General features: G+C 40.9%; 5 protein-coding genes across 5 annotated transcripts; 2 read left to right on the top strand and 3 right to left on the bottom strand.

Moving 5' to 3' along the window:
* Positions 1-34: 34 nt before the first annotated feature.
* Positions 35-7,932, bottom strand: e4f1 (E4F transcription factor 1). Its single transcript, XM_058049016.1, has 14 exons — positions 7,782-7,932; positions 7,448-7,569; positions 7,309-7,381; positions 7,050-7,231; positions 6,862-6,982; positions 6,634-6,786; positions 5,423-5,610; positions 5,115-5,339; positions 4,299-4,398; positions 4,007-4,224; positions 3,741-3,939; positions 3,496-3,659; positions 1,793-1,855; positions 35-659 (listed from the first exon to the last, which is right to left on the bottom strand). Exons 1-14 carry the CDS (start codon positions 7,876-7,878, stop codon positions 288-290), a joined length of 2,277 nt encoding a protein of 758 aa, XP_057904999.1. The 5' UTR covers positions 7,879-7,932; the 3' UTR covers positions 35-287.
* A 258-nt stretch (positions 7,933-8,190) lies between these two features.
* Positions 8,191-18,547, top strand: narfl (nuclear prelamin A recognition factor-like). Its single transcript, XM_058049036.1, has 11 exons — positions 8,191-8,314; positions 9,880-9,975; positions 10,043-10,186; positions 10,252-10,381; positions 13,230-13,364; positions 13,456-13,574; positions 13,659-13,788; positions 13,860-13,932; positions 14,008-14,145; positions 14,491-14,648; positions 17,008-18,547. Exons 1-11 carry the CDS (start codon positions 8,237-8,239, stop codon positions 17,247-17,249), a joined length of 1,443 nt encoding a protein of 480 aa, XP_057905019.1. The 5' UTR covers positions 8,191-8,236; the 3' UTR covers positions 17,250-18,547.
* LOC131103104 (hydroxyacylglutathione hydrolase-like protein) lies at positions 15,975-20,145 on the bottom strand. Its single transcript, XM_058049048.1, has 8 exons — positions 19,712-20,145; positions 19,567-19,631; positions 19,384-19,501; positions 19,218-19,326; positions 19,045-19,148; positions 18,615-18,716; positions 18,041-18,120; positions 15,975-17,959 (listed from the first exon to the last, which is right to left on the bottom strand). The coding sequence occupies exons 1-8, from the start codon at positions 19,814-19,816 to the stop codon at positions 17,809-17,811; spliced, it is 834 nt and encodes a 277-aa protein (XP_057905031.1). The 5' UTR covers positions 19,817-20,145; the 3' UTR covers positions 15,975-17,808.
* A 151-nt stretch (positions 20,146-20,296) lies between these two features.
* LOC131103100 (hydroxyacylglutathione hydrolase, mitochondrial-like) lies at positions 20,297-25,474 on the bottom strand. The gene is made up of 9 exons (XM_058049044.1): positions 25,307-25,474; positions 24,573-24,757; positions 23,110-23,174; positions 22,884-23,001; positions 22,706-22,814; positions 22,457-22,560; positions 20,996-21,097; positions 20,840-20,919; positions 20,297-20,769 (listed from the first exon to the last, which is right to left on the bottom strand). The coding sequence occupies exons 1-9, from the start codon at positions 25,371-25,373 to the stop codon at positions 20,670-20,672; spliced, it is 930 nt and encodes a 309-aa protein (XP_057905027.1). The 5' UTR covers positions 25,374-25,474; the 3' UTR covers positions 20,297-20,669.
* A 192-nt stretch (positions 25,475-25,666) lies between these two features.
* Positions 25,667-26,798, top strand: fahd1 (fumarylacetoacetate hydrolase domain containing 1). The gene has a single exon (XM_058049052.1). It carries the CDS (start codon positions 25,748-25,750, stop codon positions 26,411-26,413), a length of 666 nt encoding a protein of 221 aa, XP_057905035.1. The 5' UTR covers positions 25,667-25,747; the 3' UTR covers positions 26,414-26,798.
* The last annotated feature ends 528 nt before the right edge of the window (positions 26,799-27,326 follow it).

Below are 27,326 nucleotides of genomic sequence, written 5' to 3'. Positions count from 1 at the left end.
ATGCAAATTGTGCACATTAAGTATGAACAGGAAGTCATTTTATAAGAAAATATTTATTTGGCAAAGCGGTTTGCAATTTTGACCTAAAGTGTGGCATGAAAACATCCTTGGCAAAACTTAAGAGGTTAAAGATCAGACTCTGATATCACCGGAATGTTGAGGTTTTGGACAGTAACGGCAGAATTTGTTAAAAAGTACAACAAATTTGACGGGATTTATGAAAAACCTTTTGTGCTTTGATGTTTTCCTGTTTTCTTAGTGTAGTAATAGATTGACGTCCTCTTCAATCACACAATGACAGTCTGAATCTCCACCTCCTGGGGCGTGGTGATGACGTACTCCTCCTGCTGCTGCACCAGCTGTATTTCCTCCGCCTCGACCGCTTCCCCTGTGGTAACCACAGCAACCGTCTCCTCCGTAGTCTCAATGGCCTCTGCCAGCAGCGTGCCATCGCTGATGGCCGAGGCAAGAGTCATGGCCACCTGTTCCGTAAGGCTCTCGGGCGTGGCGATGGTGATGGTGTCACCGCAGTCGGTGATAGATGCGCCCTCCTCGTCGGTGACCGTGTTGCGTACGATGATCTGGTGGCTCCCTGTGCCGCCTGCGCTGTGGGACTGGCTGACGATGCGCTGCACCACTTTCATAATGTGGTTGCCCATCTACGGGTAGAAATGAGGTTAGGGAATCATGTGACGAACACTGGAGACAAGGCGGTAAACTGTTTGGTAATAGCAGAAAGGACACGCACAAATACAAATAGACGGTGTGGACATTGAAAGGGTGAAGGACAATAAATTTCTGGGGATCACAATAGATGAAAATATGAGCTGTAAACCTCATATTACAAATATACAACATAAGGTGGCCAGAAATATTTCAATATTGAACAAAGCAAAATTTGTTCTCAATCAGAAATCACTCCACACTCTTTATTGCTCTCTGGTTCTACCATATCTTACTTACTGAGTGGAAATATGGGGTAATAACTATAAAAGCAATCTTCACTCGCTAAATGTACTGCAAAAAAGGTCAGTAAGGATAATTCATAATGCCGCCTACAGAGAACATACTAACTCCTTATTTCTAAAATCACATATACTTAAACTTGCTGATATAGTTCATCGTCAAACAGCTAAAATAATGTATAAGGCTAAAAATAACCAATTAGCTAAAAATGTCATCCAATACTTCTCTACAAGAGAGGAGAAATATGATCTCAGGAAAGAACTACATTTGAAACACTTCTATGCTAGGACTACGTTAAAAAGCCATAGCATTTCAGTATGTGGAATCAAACTATGGAATGGATTGAGTAAGACCCTCAAACAATGCACAACGATGAGCCAATTCAAGAAACAATACAAGCAGTTGATGTTTGCTAAATACAAGGATGAAGAGTCTTGAACCAGTCATGATGTGCTATACATATCACTATATTGACACTTACTATGGTACCCATTATGTCATTGGATGGTCATATCACCTGGTGCTTTGGTACGGGACAAAAATAAAATAAAATATAAATAATAAAAATAAAATAAAATCAAAAACTTAAACTATATTAGGAAAGCAGGAAGTGAACAAACAGTTACTGATTGTAAAAGTACCAGATGGAGGGGTAGGATTTAATAAGCTTTGCTTCTTCCTACTCCTTTTGGACATGTGGAACTGTGAACTGATTATGTGATGCACTCAATTGTAATCTGATGCATGTTCAAATGAAATTAAACCATTACCATTACTTTCTATGCTACTAAACAAGAAAATCAGAGAATGAATTGCCGATACTGACCTCATTTTGGCTGTCCTGAATGAGTGTGACCTTTTCTTCCTGCACTTCCTCTTCTGTTTGAGTCTGAGGGATATAGAAAAGCAGCATGAGTGGTACTATAAACCCCTGAAATATATTTAAAAGCTATGGCATGACAATGGGAGGGATCTGATGCAATGGATTTATTCTTAATTGATTCTTGGTTTGATTAATTCATGTTTAATAGATACTTTTTTTTATAAGTAACTACAAATTCTTTTAAGTAGGTTACACAAATCTGCAAAACGTTCATATGAATCAAAAATTACAAATTAAATAAACAGAAAAGACAGATAATGCAACTGGCAATCAACATTTATAAGGAAAACTTAAGAAAAGTTAACTATACTTTACCAATTAATACCAACTATACCAATTAATTATTTTGAGCAATCGGATTTACAGTGTCTTAAGTTGAATGAAAACTATGTTTTAAGTTAATCTTACTTAATATAGCCATAGTTCAATTTAATCAAAACATACTAGTTAAAAGTACGCAAAATGAAACAACATGTTAAATGAACTCGACATAAGTAAGTTATTAGAACTTTTTTTAAGAACTTTGAGTATGCATAACTTCATTTGTTTAAGTACTTTGAACATTCGGGTTTACAGTGTACACATTGACTCTAGAGGTCTATTGATTGGTTGTGTCTTGAAACCGTTTGTGGGACGTTGAGCTACATCCGTGGTATAGAAACTCCTCCAAACTGGGGTTTAGAACATTCAGAAATTGGTCCATCCCATTACCTAATATGCCTCTACATCCCCTCAAATTTATATTTATAACAAAATGAAAATATTTATATTATAATTTAACATCAGCTGTAAGGGCACCAATTTCTTTATTATTTTTAATTATTTTAATTATTTTTACTAATAATTGAGGTCAACGGGCAGCATGGCAGTCGAGAGGTTAGCGCGCAGACCTGACAGCTAGGAGACCAGGGTTCAATTCCACCCTCGGCCATCTCTATGTGGAGTTTGCATGTTCTCCCCGGGCATGCGTGGGTTTTCTTCAAGTACTCCGGTTTCCTCCCACATTCCAAAAACATGCTAGGTTAATTGGCGACTCCAAATTGTCCATAGGTATGAATGTGAGTGTGAATGGTTGTTTGTCTATTTGTCTATATGTGCCCTGTGATTGGCTGGCGACCAGTCCAGGGTGTATCCCGCCTCTTGCCTGAAGTCAGCTGGGATAGGCTCCAGCAACCCTCGTGAGGATAAGTGGTAAAAAATGAATGAATTAATTTTAACCATCAACTCTTTATCATCTCCTATAAAGTCGGTTTTGCAGCTAGCGGCATAAACCGGAAGTTCTTCTAAGTATGCCTGGAGGCTGGCTGTGGGTGGAATACATTAAAATAGACCGTTTTCTTGGGAAGCACGAAATGCAAAGAAATAAAGCTGAATAGGTGCAGATTCTGGAAGATCTATATTTCTTCATTTTGTTTTAATACATGATTAAATATTTAAATATTAAATAGGTTGTTTGTCTATATGTGCCCTGTGATTGGCTGACGACCAGTCCAGGGTGTACCCCGCCTCTTGCCCGAAGACAGCTGGGATAGGCTCCAGAGCCCCCCGCTACCCTCGTGAGGATAAGCAGTAGAAAATGAATGAATGAATGGAGGTCAACCAAGACCTCTATGACCTTTGACCTAGACCTTTTTCTGCATTCTCACTTTGATGATGTACTCCTGTGTGTCTGCTACAACAGAAGAGAATTCCACCAGCACAGCATGAGGGTCTTCTGCGATGATGGCAGCAGTGGCCAGGTTATCTGCAGGAGCCTGCTCCTCTGTGACCTCCTCCTGATGCTTGCTAGATTCTTCCTTATGGCAGCCTCCTAATGAAATCACATCACAGCCTCCATTATGAGGCTTATTCACATGAAAAGCTTGTGTGTCTCTTGTCCGACCATACTGACCTTTAGCACGCATGTGGCGATTGAGAGTGCCGTGCTCGGCGAAGCCCCGTCCGCATTTCGGACACTTAAAGGGCTTCTCGCCAGTGTGGTGGCGAGTGTGTCGAACCAGGGAACCTTTCTCTCTGAAGCCTCTTAAGCAGAACTGACACACATATGGTTTCTCCTCACCATGGGTGCGCTGATGCACCTGCAGAGCATTCTAACAAGAGCAAGACACATGTTAACAATGGCATGTTTTGGGACCTTTTATGTAATGTGCCGTGCACCTTGGTTTTGTATCCTTTCATGCATCTCGCACAGTGGTAGGGCCTTTCATCCGAGTGGGCCTTCATATGTTCCCGGACATGTCCGACGGTTTTATATAGCTTGCCACATTCCCCGCACTTGTACCGCCTTTCACTGACGTGGACGTCCATGTGTTTCTTCAGCAGGTACCCGCTCAGGAAGTCCCTCTGGCAGAGGGTGCACTTAAAGGGCTTGTAACCTGAAACAATACACATTCTGTTTCTTCACCTTATAATGACACTTTTGAGCGTTCACTAGTGGAAGTGAACTTACCTGAATGACCTTTGACATGAAAGCGGAAGTAGTTCAAGCCCTTAAAGGAGCGACTGCAGTGCGGACATGTGTACATTTTTGAGAATGTCTGAGCTGCTTCCTTTAAAACAAACAAATAGCAAATAGAATGCTCTGTCATTCTCTATAACACACAATGCGACACCACCCTCCGCCATCTCTGTGTGGAGTTTGCATGTTCTCCAGATGTATGCGTGGGTTTTCTCCGGGGTTTCCTCCCACATTCCAAAAACATGCTAAGTTAATTGGCGACTCCAAATTGTCCATAGGTATGAATGTGAGTGTGAATGGTTGTTTGTCTATATGTGCCCTGTGATTGGCTGGCGACCAGTCCAGGGTGTACCCCGCCTCTCGCCCGAAGACAGCTGGGATAGGCTCCAGCACCCCTGCGACACTCGTGAGGAAAGACGGTAGAAAATTAATGAATGAATGAAAACTTGTCTAAGCAGGCTGCACGGTGTTCGAGTGGTTAGCACACCGGCCTCACAGCTAGGAGCCCCGAGTTCAATTCCATCCTCGGCCATCTCTGTGTGGAGTTTGCATGTTCTCCCCGGGTACTCCGGTTTCCTCCCACATTCCAAAAACATGCTAGGTTAATTGGTGACTCCAAATTTTCCATAGGTATGAATGTGAGTGTGAATGGTTGTTTGTCTATATGTGCCCTGTGATTGGCTGGCGACCAGTCCAGGGTGTACCCCAACCTCTCGCTCGAAGATAGGCTCCCGCACCCCCTGCGACCCTCGTGAGGATAAGCGGTACAAAATGAATGAATGAACACAACGCAACATTTCAGCTTACCTCGGTCACCATTTCCACAAACTCCTCTTTAACTTGGATTTCGGCACCCTCAGCTTCAGGACACTCCACAACCATTTTCTCCAGCTCCTCTGTTGCATGTGGAGTTTGCGCCACTTCCTCTGTTCTCAAAGCGATGCCGGAGTTGAGAATGGCCTGGCAAATGAGGCTGTCGCCCGCTGCTGCAGCGGCCGCAAGAGCTTCTGCCTGCGACTGCTCCACCATCACCTGTACCAAGATGCAGCATACATTTGAGAATCTTCCTAATGTAATAATTATCATCTACATCCACTGGCCTTCCGTACACTCACCTGTTGCTCCTGCGTGGTGCCGTCTACCTCCATGGTGAAGTGAACCTGGTGGATGATCTCCGGGGAACCCGGCTCCACCAAACTGACGACGGCTGTCTGAGCCTCCACAACCTGCTCCTCCTGTGGCTGCTCTTCCACCACGACCACCTCCTGCTGCTCGGCCAGTGCTGCAGTTTCACCTTCCACTCCTTCCACAAGTCACACAGGCCTTACAGGCTTCAATTCATCTAAACAACTATCAATTAACTGACTAGAAAGCAATATCATTTAGGTTAAAAGTGACATTTTATCTCATTTTTAATGATATTCTTATAACTGAATGAAATCACCTCCACTACTAGCCCAAAAATTCATTTTGTGGAGCATATCTTAGACCTTTTTTAGAAGTGTGTTGTGACGATCAACAAACTTGGATATCTAGACTCAATGTTATTACCAGTAAAATATAATTTGATTGTTTTGTCCCCCGGGCTGCACGGCGGACAAGTGGTTAGCACACAGACCTCACAGCTAGGAGACCCGAGTTCAATCCCACCCTCGGTCATCTCTGTGTGGAGTTTGCATGTTCTCCCCGTGCATGTGTGGGTTTTCTCCGGGTACTCCGGTTTCCTCCCACATTCCAAAAACATGCTAGGTTAATTGGCGACTCCAAATTGTCCAGAGGTATGAATGTGAGTGTGAATGGTTGTTTGTCTATATGTGCCCTGTGATTGGCTGGCGACCAGTCCGGGGTGGACCCCGCCTCTCGCCCGAAGACAGCTGGGATAGGCTCCAGCACTCCCTGCGACCCTCGTGAGGATAAGCAGTAGAAAATGAATGAATGATTTGTCCCCGCTATATATTGAGGGCTGCGACTAATGGTTGCAATTTGAGACATTGCAAGTGAATTTTTAGTCTACTTGCACATGTGCGACCAGATAAAAGTGCTGAGGAGTTGAACAGGAACGTCGCTTATTACCGTGAGAACGAAAAATTGTCTTTGAAATGGGTAGTCTTAGCCTATCTACGTCAGCGTGTGTGATGGTTCATGCTTGACTCGCATTGACTATTCTACCATCTTTGTTTACACATTTTGCCTGGCCGCACGACCTTGCTGGTGGCAGCTAGCTAGCTAGCAAGCTTTGGCATTTTCCAGTTGGAAGCACACCACACACATTGACCATGACATGCAGGATAATTAATTATAAATTGTGCCGCTCTAGGGTTAATACCTTTCTTCAATCCATCCTTGCTGACAAGTATCTCCTTGTACTGAACAAAGCGAATCTTCTCCGTGCAAGGAGTGAGGGACTTAAGGTGTCTGGTGAGGGCTCCCGACTCTCTGAATGACTGGCCGCAAAGCGTGCACTGGTACGGCCGCTCATCTGTACAAAAACAGGAATAGTGTTATAGTGATTTCAGTTATAGTCACTTGAGACATAAGCTATTGTGGACTTTACCAGAGTGACGGCGGTTGTGACGACTCAGGGAGCCTTTGGTGCGGAAGGAGGCGCTGCACAGCTCACATGTAAAGTTCTTCTGGTCGCTATGAGTCTTCATGTGAGTTTTCAAGATGTTGCCCTGTTTAAAACAATCGACCGGATTAGGTCACAATCCTCACTGTTTATTCTAATTATTTTGGATTCACCGTTTTAAATGTCTTTTCGCAAAGCTGGCAAATGTAGCGCCCCTCTAGGTTGACTTTGTAAACAAGCTTGTCGCTGTCAGCATTGTCACAAACAGGGCCTTCAGGCTTTTCTGATGATTCGGATGCTTTTAGAGTTGTCGTTTTCTTCCTGCAGCCACGACCCAAGGCGGCGCCGCCTTCATCTGATAAGAAAACACAGCACTTGCTTGTTGATACAGCTCTGGTTTTGCATAAGACTTTGGTACGTCGGTACACTCACTGTTATCTGGCTCACTTGGGACTACTTCTTGTCCTGTTTTCACCTCTTGGGGGCCACCTTTGGTAGTGTCAACCTGTTGAAACGGCAGTGTTGTGCTGTATTGTACTTCTGATTAAAATAAAAGTTTGATAATACGCACCACTTGGTCTTCACCCTGGCAGCTCGCCTCACGTCTGCAGCTCTGATGCAGCTTGTGCTGGATGAAAGCGTCCAAGGTGGAAAACTCGCTTTGACAGCGTCCACATTTATGCACGTCTTCATCTAAATACAAAAGAAAGTAATACAGAATTTAAATTGAAAGCTTTTAGCAAACCATACTGGCGTGCACACCTGACTGTACAAGAAAGCACAGTTAACTTGGTAACGAGAGATAGCGGCTAGCTGCTGCTAACTATGCTAACTACGTATTCCTATACAGGCCCAAACACCAAGACTCAATATTTAAAGGTTGTTTAGAGAGTAAACAGGCTTACCTTCATCGCCGAGAGTAGTGTGTATGGTGATAGTTCTGTTGCCGTCCTCCGTTTGTTGTCTCGTTTTTTCTGCCGTATGATTATTTTCAACATTCATGTCGTGAGAAGTCTCCGTCTCTGTCGCAACGCTGGCTGTGGGGTGGCAAATATGGCGGATTTACGACCTCGTAGTTATAGCAACCACGGGCTTCCTAAAATAAATGTAATCGGAATTTACTTGTGAATCAGGTTTTCAATAATTAGTGTGTAGCGTTTCTATAAATACGTATTTATAATTGTATTTAAGTCATTTAAAAATATGATGATAGTAACCAATTTGTCTAAAAAATGACTTCTTTGGACATTTATAAGCCTTTTTAACCAGTGTTGGCATGTTGTGTTCAATAAATATGAAAGTACTCCCGCTTCTGGAGTACAAACACTTTACGACAGAAAAGTAAACAACGAATCACTTTATGGCAACAAACATGGCGTCTCACTTCAGCGGTGTGTTGCAGTTGACAGATCTCGACGATTTCATCACACCGTCTCAGGTTATTAAAACATACTTTGACATGTTTTCAGGCGGGATTTGATTTGTGGGATTTTGTGTTTTGTGATATTTAACGAATGAGAAAAGCCGATTACAAACACAGCGAATACTCATTACATATTATTATGCATGTTATGTCAGTGACATTGCTTGCTCGACTTATAACATAAAAACAGTGGTAATTTCTCATTTTGTTACGGACATCAAAATATGAAATAATTTAATGGTAGCTCATAGGAAAAGCGTTTGTTCGTCTACGTCCTGTTGGGTAAGGGGAGGGTTCGTGTTAACTAACTGCGCAACATGAAGCTAAAGGTTGCAGTCATGTGTATTTAAGTAAGTCTTATTGCAAATAGTTAAATTACCCTACAGTATTTGCACAATTACTTCTTCTACTGTCTTAAAAATGTTTTCATCATGTAATGGTAATGGTTTAATTTCATTTGAACATGCATCAGATTACAATTGAGTGCATCACATAATCAGTTCACAGTTCCACATGTCCAAAAGGAGTAGGAAGAAGCAAAGCTTATTAAATCCTACCCCTCCATCTGGTACTTTTACAATCAGCAACTGTTACATTTGTTCACTTCCTGCTTTCCGAATAGAGTTTAAGTTTTTTTTTCTTGGCTCATCGTTGTGCATTGTTTGAGGGTCTTACTCAATCCATTCCATAGTTTCTAAAATCACAAATACTTAAACTTGCTGATATAGTTCATCTTCAAACAGCTAAAATAATGCATAAGGCTAAAAATAACCAATTACCTAAAAATGTCATCCAATACTTCTCTACAAGAGAGGAGAAATATGATCTCAGGGAAGAACTACATTTGAAACACTTATATGCTAGGACTACGTTAAAAAGCCATAGCATTTCAGTATGTGGAATCAAACTATGGAATGGATTGAGTAAGACCCTCAAACAATGCACAACGATGAGCCAATTCAAGAAACAATACAAGCAGTTGATGTTTGCTAAATACAAGGATGAAGAGTCTTGAACCAGTCATGATGTGCTATACATATCACTATATTGACACTTACTATGGTACCCATTATGTCATTGGATGGTCATATCACCTCGTACTTCGGTACGTGAAAAAAAAAACTTAAACTATATTAGGAAAGCAGGAAGTGAACAAATGTAACAGTTACTGATTGTAAAAGTACCAGATGGAGGGGTAGGATTTAATAAGCTTTGCTTCTTCCTACTCCTTTTGGACATGTGGAACTGTGAACTGATTATGTGATGCATTCAATTGTAATCTGATGCATGTTCAAATTAAATAAAACCATTACCATAGTTTGATTCCACATACTGAAATGCTATGGCTTTTTAACATAGTCCTAGCATATAAGTGTTTCAAATTTAGTTCTTGCCTGAGATCATATTTGATATGAGAAGTATTGGATGACATTTTTAGTTAATTGGATTATTTTTAGCCAGTTACCCCAACTGGACAACATTTTAAAGAATATTGCTATTTGACCAATTTCTGAACATTTGTACTGCATTTTAGAGTAGTAGATGCTCAGTGTATTCTATATTTCATGTACATTTTGCAGGAATGTGTCAAACCTGTAAAGGTAGAGAAGAAAACGGGCAAATCTGTGGCAAAAATCCAGATAGAAGACGACGGCAGTTATGTCCAAATCAACCAAGTGAGTACAGTAGTCATGTATAATCTTTTGTGTTTTAGAGTGGTGTCGTGATGTTTTTTGCTTGTAGGAGGGCCATAAGCAGAAGCTACAGAAAGCCAAGATCACACTGAATGACTGTTTGGCCTGTAGCGGCTGTATCACGTCTGCGGAGAGCGTCCTCATCACGCAGCAAAGCCACGAGGAACTCTTCAAAGTGCTACGCAACAACAAGGTCGAGATTGCTGTGCTTGTATTATGTTTATGCAAAGATACTTTACAAACATGCTCCTTTCACAGGTGAGCGAGATGGAGAAGAAGATCGTGGTGGTGTCCATGTCACCTCAGTCCAGAGCCTCCCTCGCCGCATTTTTTGGCCTCAGCAGCAGCGACGCGGGGAGGAGGCTCACCTCTTTCTTCAAAGGCCTCGGTAAGTATTCTGTTCGATTTTGCAGGAGATTGCTCAAAAGAGCAGAGCATGCGTGTCACTTAGTGGATATTTTTTCCTTAAAAACAGCACAGCAATCCTGACATATGAAGTATCTTTGATGAGCATTTTTGCAGTAGGTCCTCAAAGTACTCCTGTAATATTAAGGACCTTTTTAACGTTTAGCTGTAAAAGCAGCAGAGATCCTACCATATAGAGGTAGGCCTTTTAGATAGATATAGAGCCTTTTACACAGCTGAAATGATGGCAATTATTATGGGATTGCAATGGATAAAGGAAGTTAAACCAGAGAGAGTGGTATGTTGCATAGACTCTTTGTCAGCCTTATACAGTATTAAAAGTATGAAATCGAGTAGAGATGATTTATTATTGGAAATACACCAAAGCCTATTCAAATTAAGAATGCTAAAAAAAAAAGAAATAAGATTCTGCTGGGTGCCTGCACATTTCGGAGTAGAGGGGAATAATAAAGGAGCTGATCGAATAGCTAAAAGAGGGACTAGAATGATGGACATGATTAATGATTTAATATGATTAAAGGAGAAATAAAGGCAATTATCAAAAAACAAATCATGGAAAAATGGCAAAGCAGATGGGATTGGGATAAAAAGAGAAGACAATACCACAAAGTACAAAAAGATGTTAAAACACAAGGGGTGAAGATGAAAAACAGAAATGAGGAAACTGTCCTAACAAGGCTACAATTTGATCAAACTGGGTTAAATAAAACATTGTTTTAGTAGTTAAAAGCACAAGTGGCGTACATGTACTGCTACATTGTAGGAAATATAGGGAAACGCAAATGAAGCTAAGGGAAAGAATTACTAAAATAGGAAAGGAGTGGAGCATGGAGAGTATATTAAGGACAGTTAATATACATAGGTGAGGGTGTTAGAAAAATACAGAGGGCGGTGATAAGGTATTTAAAGGACACAGGACTGTATAAAAGAATATAGAGTATTAAAATAATTATTACAATTATCATGGTTATAGAATATTAGAATATTTATTAACAATATTAGTAGTAGTAATATCATTTGATATCTCTACTACTCATCCGAGCATTAATGGTAATGGTTTTATTTCATTTGAACATACATCAGATTGCAATTGAGTGCATCCCATAATCAGTTCACAGTTCCACATGTCCAAAAGGAGTAGGAAGAAGCAAAGCTTATTAAATCCTACCCCTCCATCTGGTACTTTTACAATCAGTAACTGTTACATTTGTTCACTTCCTGCTTTCTGAATAGAGTTTAAGTTTTTTTTGTTTTTTTTTTTTATAAATAATGCACCTCGTACCGAAGTACGAGGTGATATGACCATCCAATGACATAATGGGTACCATAGTAAGTGTCAATATAGTGATATGTATAGCACATCATGACTGGTTCAAGACTCTTCATCCTTGTATTTAGCAAACATCAACTGCTTGTATTGTTTCTTGAATTGGCTCATCGTTGTGCATTGTTTGAGGGTCTTACTCAATCCATTCCATAGTTTGATTCCACATACTGAAATGCTATGGCTTTTTAACGTAGTCCTAGCATAGAAGTGTTTCAAATGTAGTTCTTCCCTGAGATCATATTTCTCCTCTCTTGTAGAGAAGTATTGGATGACATTTTTAGCTAATTGGTTATTTTTAGCCTTATGCATTATTTTAGCTGTTTGAAGATGAACTATATCAGCAAGTTGAAGTATTTGTGATTTTAGAAATAAGGAGTTAGTATGTTCTCTGTAGGCGGCATTATGAATTATCCTTACTGACCTTTTTTGCAGTACATTTAGCGAGTGAAGATTGCTTTTATAGTTATTACCCCATATTTCCACACAATAAGTAAGATATGGTAGAACCAGAGAGCAATAAAGAGTGTGGAGTGATTTCTGATTGAGAACAAATTTTGCTTTGTTCAATATTGAAATATTTCTGGCCACCTTATGTTGTATATTTGTAATATGAGGTTTCCAGCTCATATTTTCATCTATTGTGATCCCCTTTAAGTGAGTAAAGTGCCCATAGCTTGTGGCAGAGAAGAGAGGAAACCTCAAATAATTCTGGCCACCTGAGCAGGAGAAGGAGGGGGAAGTGATTTAATTAGGGAACACCTGTGAGCATGAAGAGAACAAAAGGGCAGAGTAAAAGGAGATTCAGTGTGTGAAGTGAGAGTGGAAAAGAAAGGAGACGATCAGAACTAAGAGCCGATTATTTTTAAGTCATTCAAGACACTAATCGAAAAAGGAATGAACTCAAGTAAATGTGGAAACTGAAGGAGAAACTGAGACAAGACAAATTATCAGCGGTAAAGAAGAAAGTTTCTTGAAGCAGGTTGGATCTGAGGCTCTGTTGGACCTGCTGTCCGTGGCTGTTTTGTCCCTCCTCTTTTGTCGGCAAAAGCTAAGTCTGGTCTCCTTCCTTCGACTCTCCTGGCTTCCTCCATTTTCCTTTCTCCTCACATTCCCCTTACCTTCTGGTTTCCTCAGCTCCTGGAACATTACAGCTCCCAACCCATACACCTACACTAATCATTGCCCCTTCTTTCATATCGAACTGGACTGAACTGATTGTGAAAGGACTTGTGAACTATTTAACCCCCTGCAAACACTACATACACACTCCCACGCCTCACGGAGAGAACAGACTATCTGGGTTCCTAATTTACCGAATTTAATTGATTGACATATTCTGGTACAGTAGGTGGCGGTATGCACCTTTTTTTTATGTCATGGATGCAACCCACCATTAAACCAAAAGAAGAAGAAGAACATTTTGGCCTTTGGATACCTACCTGAAGTCACTAGATGGTGTATTTTCACTGTGTTGGTTTTGTAGGTGTTCACCATGTGTTTGACACAAGCTTCAGTCGGACCTTCAGCCTGCTGGAGAGCCAGCGAGAGTTTGTGGAACGTTTCCAAAAGAAGGAGCAGGACAGCAAAGCCCTGCCTATGTTGACATCAGCATGTCCAGGTAAAGCGACTGGGAAAACATATCACAGTATATACCTTTCATCAACATTCTACTACATTAATATCACCCCTGCTTGGTGTGTTTTGATCAGGTTGGATCTGCTATGCAGAGAAAACACATGGCGAGTTTGTTCTTCCTTACATCAGCACCACTCGCTCCCCTCAGCAGATGATGGGCTCACTGGTCAAAGGATATTTTGCACAACAACAAGTATGGCTACATCTCTACTTCCGTATTTCTTATTTTGTCTTATTGCTTCTCAGTGTTCTACGGGTGTTGTGCGTTACGTGTCAGGGTCTGAGTCCACAGCAGATCTATCATGTGACGGTGATGCCCTGCTTCGATAAGAAACTGGAGGCTTCGAGGTCAGACTTCTACCTGAACAACGCCGAGAGCAGAGAAGTGGATTGCGTCATCACTTCTGGTACACACTCCAATCACAAAATAATTGATATCGTGTGAAAGTACATCTGAACCTTCATCTCCTCATTGTAGGAGAAGTCCAGAGAATGCTCGAGGAGGAACACGTGTCTCTTAGCGATGTACAGGCCGCACCTTTAGATACACTGTAAGTCCTACGGCACTCCATGTGGTGTGTTTTTGTTCAAGATGGTGTAGCACATTAGCTTTACCTTCTGACCAGGTTCAGTAGCGTAAAAGACGAAGAGTTCCTAAGCCATGCCGGGAGCGGATCAGGCGGTTACCTCCATCACGTCTTCACCTACGCAGCCAAGCAAATATTTGGAGAAGAGGTCAAGGAACTCACCTATAAAACTCTAAGGTGAGACTTTCGAGAATAAATCTGAAGGATTCGCGCTTAGTTCTCCCTGTGCATGCGTGGGTTTTCTCCGGTTACTCCGGTTTCCTCACGCATTCCAAAAACATGCTAGGTTAATTGGCGACTCCAAATTGTCCATAGGTATGAATGTGAGTGTGCATGGTTGTTTGTCTATATGTGCCCTGTGATTGGCTGGCCACCAGTCCAGGGTGTACCCCGCCTCTCGCCCGAAGACAGCTGGGATAGGCTCCAGCACCCCCCACGCAACTCTTGTGAGGATAAGCGGTAGAAAATGAATGAATGAATGAATGAAGGATTCACGCTTATTCCTCCATGCTTCTTCCTCAGGAATAAGGACTTCCAGGAGGTGATGCTGGAGAAAGACGGCACAGTCGTGCTGAGTTTTGCTTCCACATACGGCTTTCGCAACATTCAGAACCTGGTGCAGAAACTCAAGAGGGGGAAGTCGTCGTACCACTTTGTGGAGGTCATGGCCTGTCCCTCAGGTAGGAATGTTAAACCACACAAAACATCCACTCCCACTTTGCAATAACGGGACTCTATACTAGGGGTGTGTATTGGCAAGAATCTGGCGATACGTATCATGATACTAGGCTCACAATATGATATATCACAATACTGTTAACAAGGAGATTTTTTTTTGTTTTTCTTGTAGTTAAAGATTATTTCCTGGAAAAACTGAATTACCCCAGCAATATGCACTTACTAAACACATTTTTATTCCATTAGAACAGTAAAAACTTAAAGTGTAGCATTTGCATAAATAAAGCTTTAACATCCAGCTTTAAATTTACAAAAAAAAACCATAAAAAAGAAATAAATTAAATTAATTAAATTAATGAATTAAATGATGTCTCAAGATCCTGCTCAAATGTTCACATTCTATTAGCTGTGAAAAAATGCATAGTATACAGTCCCTGACTTATCCACCATCAGAAGAGTATTTTTGTGGAACAAAGTAACTAACATCAGTAAAAAGTCCTTTTAGGATGCTTGAAATAACCATTATTTAACAAAATAGTGATATCAATTTGAAAAACAAAATACCTGCAATATCACAGTACTACTTTTGTAGTATACAAAAGGACCTTGGCATTGCTTGCTAGCGGCAGGTCCTCATGGTGTCTCGCTAAGTGGACTTTATTATTATTCTCGAATACACAACACATTTTACAAACTGCATGGGTTTTGTCAATTTCTGCACACCCTACTTTGTGTAGAAATCCAAAATGTGTCCACACTTCAGCCTTGTACGCCGCAGGGGCCGCTGTTATGGGCTGGCATTCCGCCATGTTGAACTGTGTTTATGTGTGAGGACCTTTCACTCGTCAATCTCGTTCAACATCCTTGCCTAATTGACTACGTAAGTGCTGCCACCTAACGGTCGGAGGTTTAAATTAAAATCAGAAATGAACCTTTGCCATGTCTACACTTGAATAAATACCATATACAGTCTATGATAATATGGAGGACCAAAACTGCCAAAATAATAAATAAATAAATAAAAGTGAAAATAAAAACAAAAATGAAAAAAAATTAAATACACAAAAATAAATATAAATGGAAATAAAAACAAAAATAAAAAAATATATACATAAATAAATAAAAGCAAAAATAAATACAAAAATAAAAAACAAGATTCAAAAATTAAAAATAAATACAAAAATAAATATATAAATAGAATTACATATCAATAAATAAATAAAAGCACTCTGCTCTCATATGTATTTATTTCATGCAGCAGACAATGTCAGCTTGAAATGCAGAAGGAAAAACTATTCAAATGAGGGGGCAGTCCTAAGTGTGTCTTGGGTTGAACTGTTCGCCTATTGGTTGATCGACATGTGAGTGCGAAAAAGCTCCGTCGGGGAGGAGAGAGATCAGGCTCCAATAAGGCTTCCACCCGGAAAAGCAGGTAATCCGGGGAAGCATTATCCGAAATATCTGCTAGCAAACGGAGATCCCTGGAGATTGCAGCCATATTTACCGCCATTGAGAGTGGTGTGGTGACTTCCTCTTGCTGTGGCTGTTTGCAGGCATACCTAGTCGATTTTCGCACTCACGTGTCGATCAACCAATAGGCGAACAGTTCAACCCAAGACACACTTAGGACCGCCCCCTCATGTCTAAAAATATAATACTTTAAAACAAAAATATCATACTTTTTAATATCGATACAGTATCGTGGAACAAAGTATCGAAATATCGCCAAAACTATATTTTCTTACACCCCTACTCTATACAGAAAGACAATAGAGCGGATCTTCCTATCACTCACTAAAGTTTACTGCGGGAGTAGAATTTGATGCATTTAAGTACCGTACGTCCCCAGAAAATACATCTACAACTGAAATGACTTGGTGTCTTTGAACGCAACTCTTCACGGCTACAATTAAAGAGTTAATACACACAAATGTATACGTAATTGTGCCCTGTCATTTCTCTTTTTGATAAGATCTTTTTTAGTGATGTCCGATATTTATTGGTACCGATAATTATCGGCACAAAAATCGGTTGATGTCGGTATCAGATTTTTCATACGCTGTACACAACACATATGTGTTCATTCCACCACATATGTCATGTTACACATATCGGTATCGGCTAATATTGGGATCAGAAACGGAGAGTTTGACAATATCGGTTTTCGGCAAAAAAGCCAATATCGGACATCCTTAGTTGTTTTTATTCATAAACAACAGTAAAAATGGGCACATGGTTTAAAGTGGTGACTACAGGATCTTAATGTACTTGTACTCAATACAGGCTATTGTTGTAATCTTATGCAAAAACTCTGCAAATGTACCATAAGTATTGCTGATGTTATTGTTGATTCATCTCCAGGATGTCTAAACGGAGGCGGGCAGGTGAAACCCCCTCCAGGTCAGAACCCAAAAGAATTCCTCCAGAAGGTTGAGGAGCTCTACAAAGCAGAACAAACCCAAGCGCCGGAGGATGACTTGCACGTGTCCGAGCTGTACCAGTCGTGGCTGCAGAGCGTGGGCGAGGAGCGCGCCAAAGAGCTGCTGCACACGGGGTACCACACGGTGGAGAAGATGACCAATGGGCTCACTATGAAATGGTGATGACAGCACAACCGTCCAGTTATTTCTGATTCCTTCCGTCGGTGGAAAATAAACGAGATGTTTGACATCCTAACATCCATATCAATGCCAATTTACAGTAAATGATGTATATTATACGCTTAAATGTAGAAATATTTAGTTAATTTAATAAACATATTTTGACCAAATAAAAGAAACCAAAAATGTTTGGTTGATATGATTTTATTGACGAATGTCCAACATTAACATACCGGCATCCTGCTCTATAAAGCCTACAGGTAAATGGAAAGTTTTAAGACTATATTACAGTATTAGGACTGTATAAGCATGAATTATGTATATAAATTAAACATAAGCTTATATGCTGTCCAAATTCCAGTTATTTATACAATATAAATTTATTATGAGGAATTTACTTAAGGAAAAGTGGCCTAGTGTGTTTGATTTGTGCATAACAGGCTTATTAACCTGACCATAGCTTTTGAATAATATTAGTGGTTTTATACTGGCCTTTTTTGTGCAGACATTATTAGAATTATTAGGTCCCACCATTTATTTGGAGCATGGCTGGAATTGGACCTCAGGGTCGAAGCAGCCCCCATTCCAAAGCCAGCAAGGCATGGTGAGGAAGTCTCTCCTTAGGCTTCTTGAATTTGTCCTTCTCTTTCCGAAGGACCCTCAGCACCTCCACAGGGTCTGTCTTACCCGTGAACTTCTGCACCCTCTCCTCCCTGCAGAGACAAAATGTCAGGAGCATGTCGGACTCAAAAAGAGTCCAGAAAATGGATGGATGGATAGAAGGTTGAACGTACGTGAGACGAAGAAAAGGGTTGTATTCAAACTCCTCCTGGAGGGTCGATGGCACTGTGGGTTTGTCGTCGTCATCTCTTGCCTACAGACAAAATCAGTCAGGGCACTCGGTTACACAACACAAAAATGATGCTATCGTCATTTATGGTAATGGTAATGGTTTTATTTCATTTGAACATGCATCAGATTACAATTGAATGCATCCCATAATCAGTTCACAGTTGCACATGTCCAAAAGGAGTAGGAAGAAGCAAAGCTTATTAAATCCTACCCCTCCATCTGGTACTTTTACAATCAGTAACTGTTACATTTGTTCACTTCCTGCTTTCCATAATACAGTTTAAGGTTGTTTTTTTTTTTTTTTTTTTTTAAATAATGTACCGAAGTACAAGGTGATATGACCATCCAATGACATAATGGGTACCATAGTAAGTGTCAATATAGTGATATGTATAGCACATCATGACTGGTTCAAGACTCTTCATCCTTGTATTTAGCAAACATCAACTGCTTGTATTGTTTGTATTGTATTTAACATGCATTATTGAAATACATGAATGCCTTTTAATGTCTCACCCTGGCCCAAGAGAGCATTTCTTTAACCTTCTCATTTTCCGGCTCCACCAGCAAAGCAAACTTCAGGTTCTTTATGGTGTACTCATGTCCGCAGAACACTTTCTATGATGAAAAAAGAAACATCACAAAGGCTTGGACCAATCATGAGCAGGAAAGTAGAGATTTACAGTATATTACTAAAAACACATGCATGAGTGCTGCCAGCACTGGAGAGCTGTGGTTTATTGAGATGTTGCTGTCCAGCTCTGGGTGAATTCCATTCCCAAGATGATTAGGGTAGTTCAAGATAACAATGATGCTCATGGTGCTTGTGTACTCGTTTGTATTTCCAGCTTTTACACAAAAATGGCTGGATAGGAAATCTTAACAACACAATAAGTTCACTGTGATGTCTTAAGGCAACATCAAGCACAAGGAGGCTTCTACTTACAGTATCTTGAGGCAAGGAGCCCAGCACCTGAGTGAGATTATGGTACATCTGCTCGGCCGTCCCCTCCAAGAACTTCCCGCATCCCCCGATAAACAAAGTATCCCCTGTGGCAACCATAAGAAGGAGCGGTAAGCTTACAATAGGTAAAGATTAGCACATGATGGTTTAAAGACCTGTGAACACAGCAGGGGCATCCGTGCACTCGTCCTCCCAGATAAAGTAGCACATGTGGCCAGATGTGTGGCATGGAGTAAACAGGCATCTCACGTTGATGGAGTTGAACTACAAATGGAGAAAATGTCACTACATGGGGGGGAAAGTGTACTTCTGGTGTTATACCTTGAGTTCCTGAGCGTCTGTCACTTTATCAGTCAAGCCGCCAATCCGATCATCTCCTCCATACACCTTCAAGCCAGCAACCTCCTTCTGTAGAGCTTCATTCCCTCGAGCATGGTCCCTGGCCAGTGCATAATCACAATTAGTCACATGACCCAAGAAGATGGATGGGCCCATACACTGTACCAGTGATGATGTGTGGTGAGAACAGCCACTAAAGTCAACTCCTCTCTCTTCACTATTTCCAGCAGCTTATAAGGGAGAAATCGTTTATAATAGAGTGAATAAAAGTTGCAAAACAACACTTGATGAAGGTTAAAGTGTGTCTTACCCGGTGAGGAACTGCAGGGTCTACAGCTAAAGCATGTTTACTCTGCTCCTCAATCACCAAGTACATGTAGTTGTCCTCCAGGATGGAGATCACCTTTACCTTCATGGTAACACTTCATACGCATGCGCACTTACAATCTAATATAGAGTGTATAGTAAATGACGAGCTCGGCGAAGCTAACAAATGGATGCATGTGTACTAAAAGACATTATCAAAGGTATTGTTTCACGATCTAAATACTCAAAGCCAACAAAAATTCTCACTTTGAACACACGAACATTTAATTACCGGTTATTTTTTTATTGAGAACTAATAAAAGCGCCCCGTTGTGAAGCGAGTGGGCAAACTACATTTCCGCTCTAAGTTATCGCGAGATCATTCAGTTTACGTAAATAGCTAATACAGAGACATTTTAATCGAGTCAGAAATATTCAACGGACGGTGACTCCAGTCGAACCAGCATAGCTAGAGATTTAACCCTTTGCCCACTTAATTTAAACGTAAGTATTACGTAAATATATCGATAATGCAAGACACAACACATACTTTTGCATCTATATCTATTTTAAAGAATGTAGAATAGAATTCAGTGAATCAAACATTTAATGCAGACACACCAAATGAGTAGTCATTTAGCCTTTACCAGATGAAACTCTCCCATAATATAAAGACATCTTAATAAAACATGGCTTCAATAACTGTAAAGAAATTGGGTTTTTTTGTACATCAATATTTACAAACTAAAACTATTTTCCTCCTGTAAAGCAATCACCCATTGGCCATATATTCCTTTAAAACAAACAACTGAAGCTTTAAAATGACTGCTAACAAACATACAGTCTTATATTATAGTTAGATTGATACTGAGTGAAAATTGGAAGATGATTTGCAGATTAATCTTGATGTATGACAATATTGCATTATTGTTGGGCGGAAAGAGTCTGGCGTGCACAGAGCATCACTCCTTTGGCACCCTGAAGCCATCCTTCTCTTTCCGAAGACTCCTCATCGTTTCAATTGGATCGGTCTGCTTGACATGATCTTGGACTGGCTTCTCTCTAAATAGAAAATATAAATGCTATTGGATCCGCCACTAAAGTGTTACGTGTGTAGCATTCATCAACATACTTGACTCTCATAAATGGGTTAAAGGTGAACTCATCTTCCAAAGTGGATGGGATTGTAGGTTCTCCATTGCTGCATTTCTCCTACAAAGTTGAAATGTCACAATCAGTCATCATGTGACGGATGCTTGGATTGGGACAGTCAAGATATGAGAAATACCTTTGCCCATGCTAGCTTCTTCTGAATGACTTCATTGTCTGGTTCCACATGGCGTGCAAACTTCAGATTGCTGACGGTGTACTCATGACCACAGTAGACGCGCTTGAACAGAAATCAACTCGTTTGAATACTCACACACTGTCACATGCAATCTGATCTCTAAAGAGTTTAAAAGGAGCAATTTTTTAAATAAAAAAAATGTGGCTCTAAAGTTGTACAAAGCATCACCTCACTGCACATCAAAAGAGTTTTTTTTTTTTTACTGGGCTTTTAAGTGCATTTTCATAATCCTACCACAGAAACACATCAGGATAAATGTGATGATGGCCATAGAACCATAAGAAGAAACGCCTCTCGCCCAAAGTTAGCTGGAAGTACCAGTGATCCTATTGAGGATAAGCAGCTTAGAAGATGGATGGATGAAAGTCAAAAATCACAATGCATGATGTCTCTCTGCACTTCCTATACGCTACGTGTTCATCTGTTGTCACAACAGTTGGTGAGAATCCGATACGGTGGTCCCTCGCCACTTTACAGTTGGAACTTTGCGGCTTAATTATCAAGGTTCTATGAAAATATATACATTAATTAATAAATCATGTTGTTTCATGGGGGCTGCATGGCGGATGAGTGGTTAGCACGCAGACCTCACAGCTAGGAGGTTCAATTTCACCCTAGGTTAATTGGCGACTCCAAATTGTCCATAGATATGAATGTGAGTGTGAATGGTTGTTTGTCTATATGTGCCCTGTGATTGGCTGGTGACCAGTCCAAGGTGTACCCCGCTTCTCGCCTGAAGACAGCTGGGACAGGCTCCAGTATCCCCCCGTGACCCTCGTGAGGATAAGCGGTAGAAAATAACTGAATGAATGTTGTTTCATAGTTGAATATGGCTCTATTATGGAACAAAAACATGTGAATTCTCCTGAAAGGCGTGCCATATACATATTTAAGCAAATGTTACTTGAATTAAGCATTTTCAAGTGTAAGAATGGCTAAATGAACTAAAGTACAAATATGTCATTCAAAAGATGAATTTGGCCACTAGGTGTCAGTAATGTTCAGTAAGACAAAAAAAAGGATCAGACTTAATCGCTTTTCTTGCAGGTCTGAATTATCTCACAATAGTCCTAAACTCTGACTTGTGTTGCGGCCATAACCCACCAAGCTAAAACTCACGGCTGCCAGCGGAATGGCTTATTTAATCTGATTATATCTAATATTTTGGGCAATATGCATTTAAATGTGACTATAAGTGTGTTTAGAGGGCTGTAATAATGTTGAAAATCATACTTAGAGGGTTAGCAACAGGTTTTCTATGCTCTAACTACAGAAGTAGTCCATTTATGAAAACAATTCCCACCATCATTTAACATCTCTCATAGAAAAATGTATTCTAAATATTAACCAGCATTTCACTGTCACATAAATGACCTCTCTCGTGGCGTATTTGATAGATACCGTTTCAGCAGGCAGGCGTCCCAGAATTTCAATCAGGGCTTTATACATTTGCTCTGCGGTCCCCTCAAAGAATTTCCCACATCCAGCCACAAACAGCGTGTCGCCTGCATGCGGAAAAACAGAACATTATGACAGGCGGCTGACTTTTCTTTTCTTCAAGGAACTTTACCTAAACTGATTCATCGGGCAATGCAGATTGAAAAGGTTAGATCTCCAATTGATGCTAAGTGGATGTTGTGTTTTTTTTACCTGTGAAAACTGCTGGAGGCTCAGAGCTGTTGTCTTTGGTCACATAGTAGCAGATGTGGCCAGTTGTGTGACATGGCGTGAACAGACATTTGACGTTAAGCGATCCAAGCTAGTGGGTGGAAAGAAAATTGATGCCAACGATACAACCGCTGTTACTGCTTTAGCTTATGTATCTTACTTTGAAACTGTGGGAGTGAGTGACTTTTTTGGTTAGCGCGTCCACTCGATCGTCTCCTCCGTAGACTTTCAGCCCGGGCATGAGCTTCACCATCTTCTCATTGCCTCCAGCGTGATCCCTGAGGAGAGGAAAAAAAGGAGCCCTTTGAACACTCATCATGGACATTTAAAATGCTACTATAAATATAAAGTAGGCCAGCGGTAATGGAAGTATTCTTGTAGCCTACCAGTGGTGGTGGGTGGTCAGGACGGTTGTGAGTTTGACACCATGTTTTCTGACTGCCTCCACAACCTGGAAATAAGCAATGATGAAACATTATCACTTCGAAAGATCACTTATTCATTTTTGTGGCCTTGTCAGAGCGTGTTGCATCTGCCATCGTCTCATAACGTCCCCGTGTTGCACAGTTTGTCAAAGGGAGGGCTTGCAGCCATGCAGCGTTCGTAGCCGCACGGTTGGCTATTGTTTACCAATACAGAAGCGAGCTGGCCATCATATGGCTAGCCATGATCACAACGCAGAAGATGACACTCAACAACACTTCCCGCAATGCAATTCTTCTTAAAGGGCCAAGATCGGCCTGTAACAGCGTTCATACGCTGTAAAATTGTTTTTAAAAAGCACTAAAATTGCATTTAAAAAATGTTATGAACATGTGAATCCGCAAAAACTGAACCGCAATGGAGCGAGGGAACACTGTATTCGCAGTTTGAGCATTAAAAACCTGTTTACAACCTTCTAAATACAGTTTTTAACTTTATTAGAGCCCTGTAGACATGAACTAACATCCCTATAGTCACTTTCACACTCATATGACCCAATACAGTAGACATAAGATTCATTCATTCATTTTCTACCACTTATCCTCACGAGGGTCGCAGGGGTGCTGGAGCCTATCCCAGCTATCTTCGGGCGAGAGGCGGGGTACACCCTGGACTGGTCACCAGCCAATCACAGGGCACATATAGACAAACAACCATTCACACTCACATTCATACCTATGGACAATTTGGAGTCACCAATTAACCTAGCATGTTTTTGGAATGTGGGAGGGAACCGGAGTACCCGGAGAAACGGGGAGAACATGCAAACTCCACACAGAGATGGCCGAGGGTGGAATTGAGCTCGGGTCTCCTAGCTGTGAGGCCTGCGCACTAACCACTCTTCCGCCATGCAGCTTGTGTAATGTCAGTGGAATTAAATACATGAAACTGTTTTAACATGGGACCCAGTGGTTAATGCGCAGGCCACACAGCTCGGAGACCGGAGTTCGATTCCACCCTCGGCCATCTCTGTGTGGAGTTAGCATGTTTTCCCCGTGCATGTGTGGGTTTTCTCCAAATTGTCGTTTGTCATTTAAGACAAAAACAAGACTTGTTCTTGTTCGTGTTATGTTAAATGTGATCCCTCGGGGATCTGAAAGCAAGGAGGACACAGGAGGTGAAATCGGGGGTTCAGAATAGTTGAGTTGCAAGTCTGAGCCTTGTGTGTCTCACCGAACATTACATTAAGACGACTGACACTTAGTGACCAGTCAACAATAGGACATTTCATTGTCTTTGAATGCCTGCTTATATTTGTAGGAGTTAATTTTGCCATTTGTATGCTAGGAAATGCTTAATTTAAGTGAAAAAAATACATGACATGTACTTAAATGAGCGACAGTGAAATTCTAAGTATAAACCGTACCTTTATTGGCTCCACAGGGTCAACAATCGCTGCTTCTTTGGTGTCCGTGTCGATGAGGAGATACATGTAGTTGTCACTGAGAGCTGGGAGAAGTTCAACCCTCATGTTGGCTTGCTCCACCAAAGATGTTTTCCTCACTGCGCTGTGAAGGAGAGCCGCTGCTTGGGCTTTGACTTCTTGGGTTGCTTCATGGGGCCACAAAGAGTCAATATTATCATTGGGTTTTTAAGTGTTTACATTATGCCAGGACATCAAGCCAGAATGCGTAAAATGAGCTTATGTCACTTTTTCATCTTGTTATAATTTACTTTTCACAATGCGTGTCACCCAACTGTTATATTAAGTTGTACTATTAACGGTAATTCATTTAATTTTACACCTTAATGTTTTAGAACAGCGATAATGGGGACACAAGAATCAGCAACATTAAATATTAACATGTCTCTCCCTGTGACGTCATCTGTTTTTGTGCTGTATGTTTGCCCCAATTGGACACGTAATATCGTGTGCACAACTATTTCATTCACCCAGCTAGCTAACCCAAATTCGTTTAAAACTAGCCGTTTAAGTGAAATAAGACAGTTGCGTTGTCAAGACAACACAACCCAATTCCATCTTCCTTCAGATGTCACAAAGCGGAACAACAAAAAAAACATATCGTAGCGTAACAAATATGAAGCTAAAACACACTAAACAGCGAAGAGTGTTATAAATAAGAAGCATTTTTGTCGTACCGTATTTGAAGACAGTGGCAGCTCCTATTAGAGTGCAGGCACTCCCTACCAGTGATTTGTATAACATTACAACAGCCAAACCTTATCACGTTAGTGTAAACCAGAAAAGTTTGGTTGTGGTTCAGTTAGTTCCGCCTTTTTCACCTTTGACCTTCCAGACTCTACCAATCAAATTCGGGGGAGTGAAAACAGGTGACTGAAACCTGTTTGTTTCTCCAATTATTGAAGCAAAAATAACCATTTTATTTTTTAAATTTGAAATGTTATCCAAATAAAGTTCTAAAACAGAAATATCCATATTATTGTACATTTTGAGGGTTTTGAGCTATCCCTTAAGTGTCCCTTAAGGCTTGCCGTACATTAAATATTAAACTGTCAAGTCAAAAGCTTCGGTCAAAGTTGACTTCGACAAGTTCACGCGACTCTGCATTTACCGCGATAATGTCTGCAGGAAATATTTCCCGATTCTGGGAATGGGGGCGGAAAATTATTTGCGTTGGCAGGAACTACGCGGATCACGCCAAAGAACTGAAAAACGCAATCCCCACGGAGCCGGTCCTGTTCTTGAAGCCGCCTTCCGCCTATCTTAGAGAGGGGTCGCCCATCCTGGTTCCTCTCTATTCCAGCAACCTGCACCATGAAGTGGAGCTCGGCGTGGTGATCGGCAAGGCGGGCACTGCAATCCCTCAAGCCGTCGCTATGCAGCATGTGGCCGGATACGCGTTGTGCTTGGATATGACTGCTAGGGACGTCCAGGACGAGTGCAAGTCCAAAGGTCTGCCCTGGACCCTGGCCAAAGCCTTCAACACCTCCTGCCCCGTCAGTGAGTTCATCCCCAAGGAGCGAATCCCCGAGCCGGGCAATGTCAAACTGTGGCTGAAGGTCAACGACCAGTTGAGGCAGAGTGGGTGCACCTCCCAGATGATCTTCTCCATCCCGTATCTCATCAGCTACATCAGCGACTTCATCACCTTGGAAGAGGGCGACCTTATCCTGACAGGGACCCCCAAGGGGGTTTCGGCTGTGCAAGAGCACGACGAGCTGCAGGCGGGTATTGATGGAGTCATCACAATGAACTTCAGAGTGGACAAGCAAGAATCTACTTAATAAAAAAAAACCTACAAACACACACAAACTGTAAGAAATATTCAAGTGTCAGCTCCTGTTCCACGTATGTACCAGGCTTGAACAGCAGATGGCAGTGTTGGCCTTTCTTTGTACAGCAATGGACAATCTCTAACGAGCAAAAAACTGTGGATTTTTCATTTGTTTATTTTTTTCCGGTTTGATATTATAATAAGAATGAAAGACGACAACATTCATCTGCCATCCATACATGGAGATTTAATAAATAAAATGGTCCAATATTTCTCAGGAAATGAGAGAAACATTTACATTTGTGCTTGTTTTTTTTTAGTCAGACTTCTTATATCTGCTCATAACACTCATGAAACAATATAAAATATCTGTAACCTCATTGTGCCCTTTTCATATGTTTGTGAGACAATTGTCAAGTTAAATAAAATTCAGTTTCGTTATAGTGTTTTTTAGCATACAACTTGAACTAAGCATCATTAAAATATTGTGTAACAACAATAATCATCTTATATATGAAGTAGAAAAGCACATGGAGAGTGCAGACCTCCGCTAAGTGCCATAGTTCCCCCTCATCTTCTAGTATTAACTTATTTATAATTTATTTTATAACATTTTGATTCCTTGATCATGAAATGGAATGCTAACATACTAACATCAGCATGCTAACACCTACTAGCATAATAGCGCCATATGTTTGTCTAAGTGCCTATCTCTGAAAATATGAAAAATGTTAAGAGAATTATGTTTGTATGCTAACACCTAGCATGATGGTGCTAAGTGTCTGCTTAAGTTCATATTCATGAAAATACCTCCAAAAATGTTAATATGTTAATGTTATCATGCTAACACCTAGCATTTAAGCGTCTGCCCATGAAAATGGGTAAAAATTATACTAATACTAATATTAGCATGCTAGCAATGC

The sequence above is a fragment of the Doryrhamphus excisus genome, chromosome 15 (genome assembly GCF_030265055.1).
Source record: "Doryrhamphus excisus isolate RoL2022-K1 chromosome 15, RoL_Dexc_1.0, whole genome shotgun sequence".
NCBI classification, from domain to species: Eukaryota; Metazoa; Chordata; class Actinopteri; order Syngnathiformes; family Syngnathidae; genus Doryrhamphus; species Doryrhamphus excisus.
This window is presented reverse-complemented; position numbering and strand designations above follow the sequence as displayed.

Coding starts and splice junctions, on each gene's coding strand:
- LOC131103100 (XM_058049044.1), bottom strand. CDS start 25,373: ATGTTATACAAATCACTGGTAGGGAGTGCCTGCACTCTAATAGGAGCT. Junction 23,002..23,109: donor CTGACCACCCACCACCACTG/GTAGGCTACAAG, acceptor TCCTCTCCTCAG/GGATCACGCTGGAGGCAATG. Junction 20,770..20,839: donor AACCCATTTATGAGAGTCAA/GTATGTTGATGA, acceptor TTTTCTATTTAG/AGAGAAGCCAGTCCAAGATC.
- LOC131103104 (XM_058049048.1), bottom strand. CDS start 19,816: ATGAAGGTAAAGGTGATCTCCATCCTGGAGGACAACTACATGTACTTG. Junction 19,327..19,383: donor CAGACGCTCAGGAACTCAAG/GTATAACACCAG, acceptor CTCCATTTGTAG/TTCAACTCCATCAACGTGAG. Junction 17,960..18,040: donor AACCCTTTTCTTCGTCTCAC/GTACGTTCAACC, acceptor TTGTCTCTGCAG/GGAGGAGAGGGTGCAGAAGT.
- fahd1 (XM_058049052.1), top strand. CDS start 25,748: ATGTCTGCAGGAAATATTTCCCGATTCTGGGAATGGGGGCGGAAAATT.
- narfl (XM_058049036.1), top strand. CDS start 8,237: ATGGCAACAAACATGGCGTCTCACTTCAGCGGTGTGTTGCAGTTGACA. Junction 10,382..13,229: donor CTCTTTCTTCAAAGGCCTCG/GTAAGTATTCTG, acceptor TTGGTTTTGTAG/GTGTTCACCATGTGTTTGAC. Junction 14,146..14,490: donor CTCACCTATAAAACTCTAAG/GTGAGACTTTCG, acceptor CTTCTTCCTCAG/GAATAAGGACTTCCAGGAGG.
- e4f1 (XM_058049016.1), bottom strand. CDS start 7,878: ATGAATGTTGAAAATAATCATACGGCAGAAAAAACGAGACAACAAACG. Junction 5,611..6,633: donor CAAGGATGGATTGAAGAAAG/GTATTAACCCTA, acceptor GACTTGTGGAAG/GAGTGGAAGGTGAAACTGCA. Junction 4,399..5,114: donor TTGTGGAAATGGTGACCGAG/GTAAGCTGAAAT, acceptor TTTGTTTTAAAG/GAAGCAGCTCAGACATTCTC.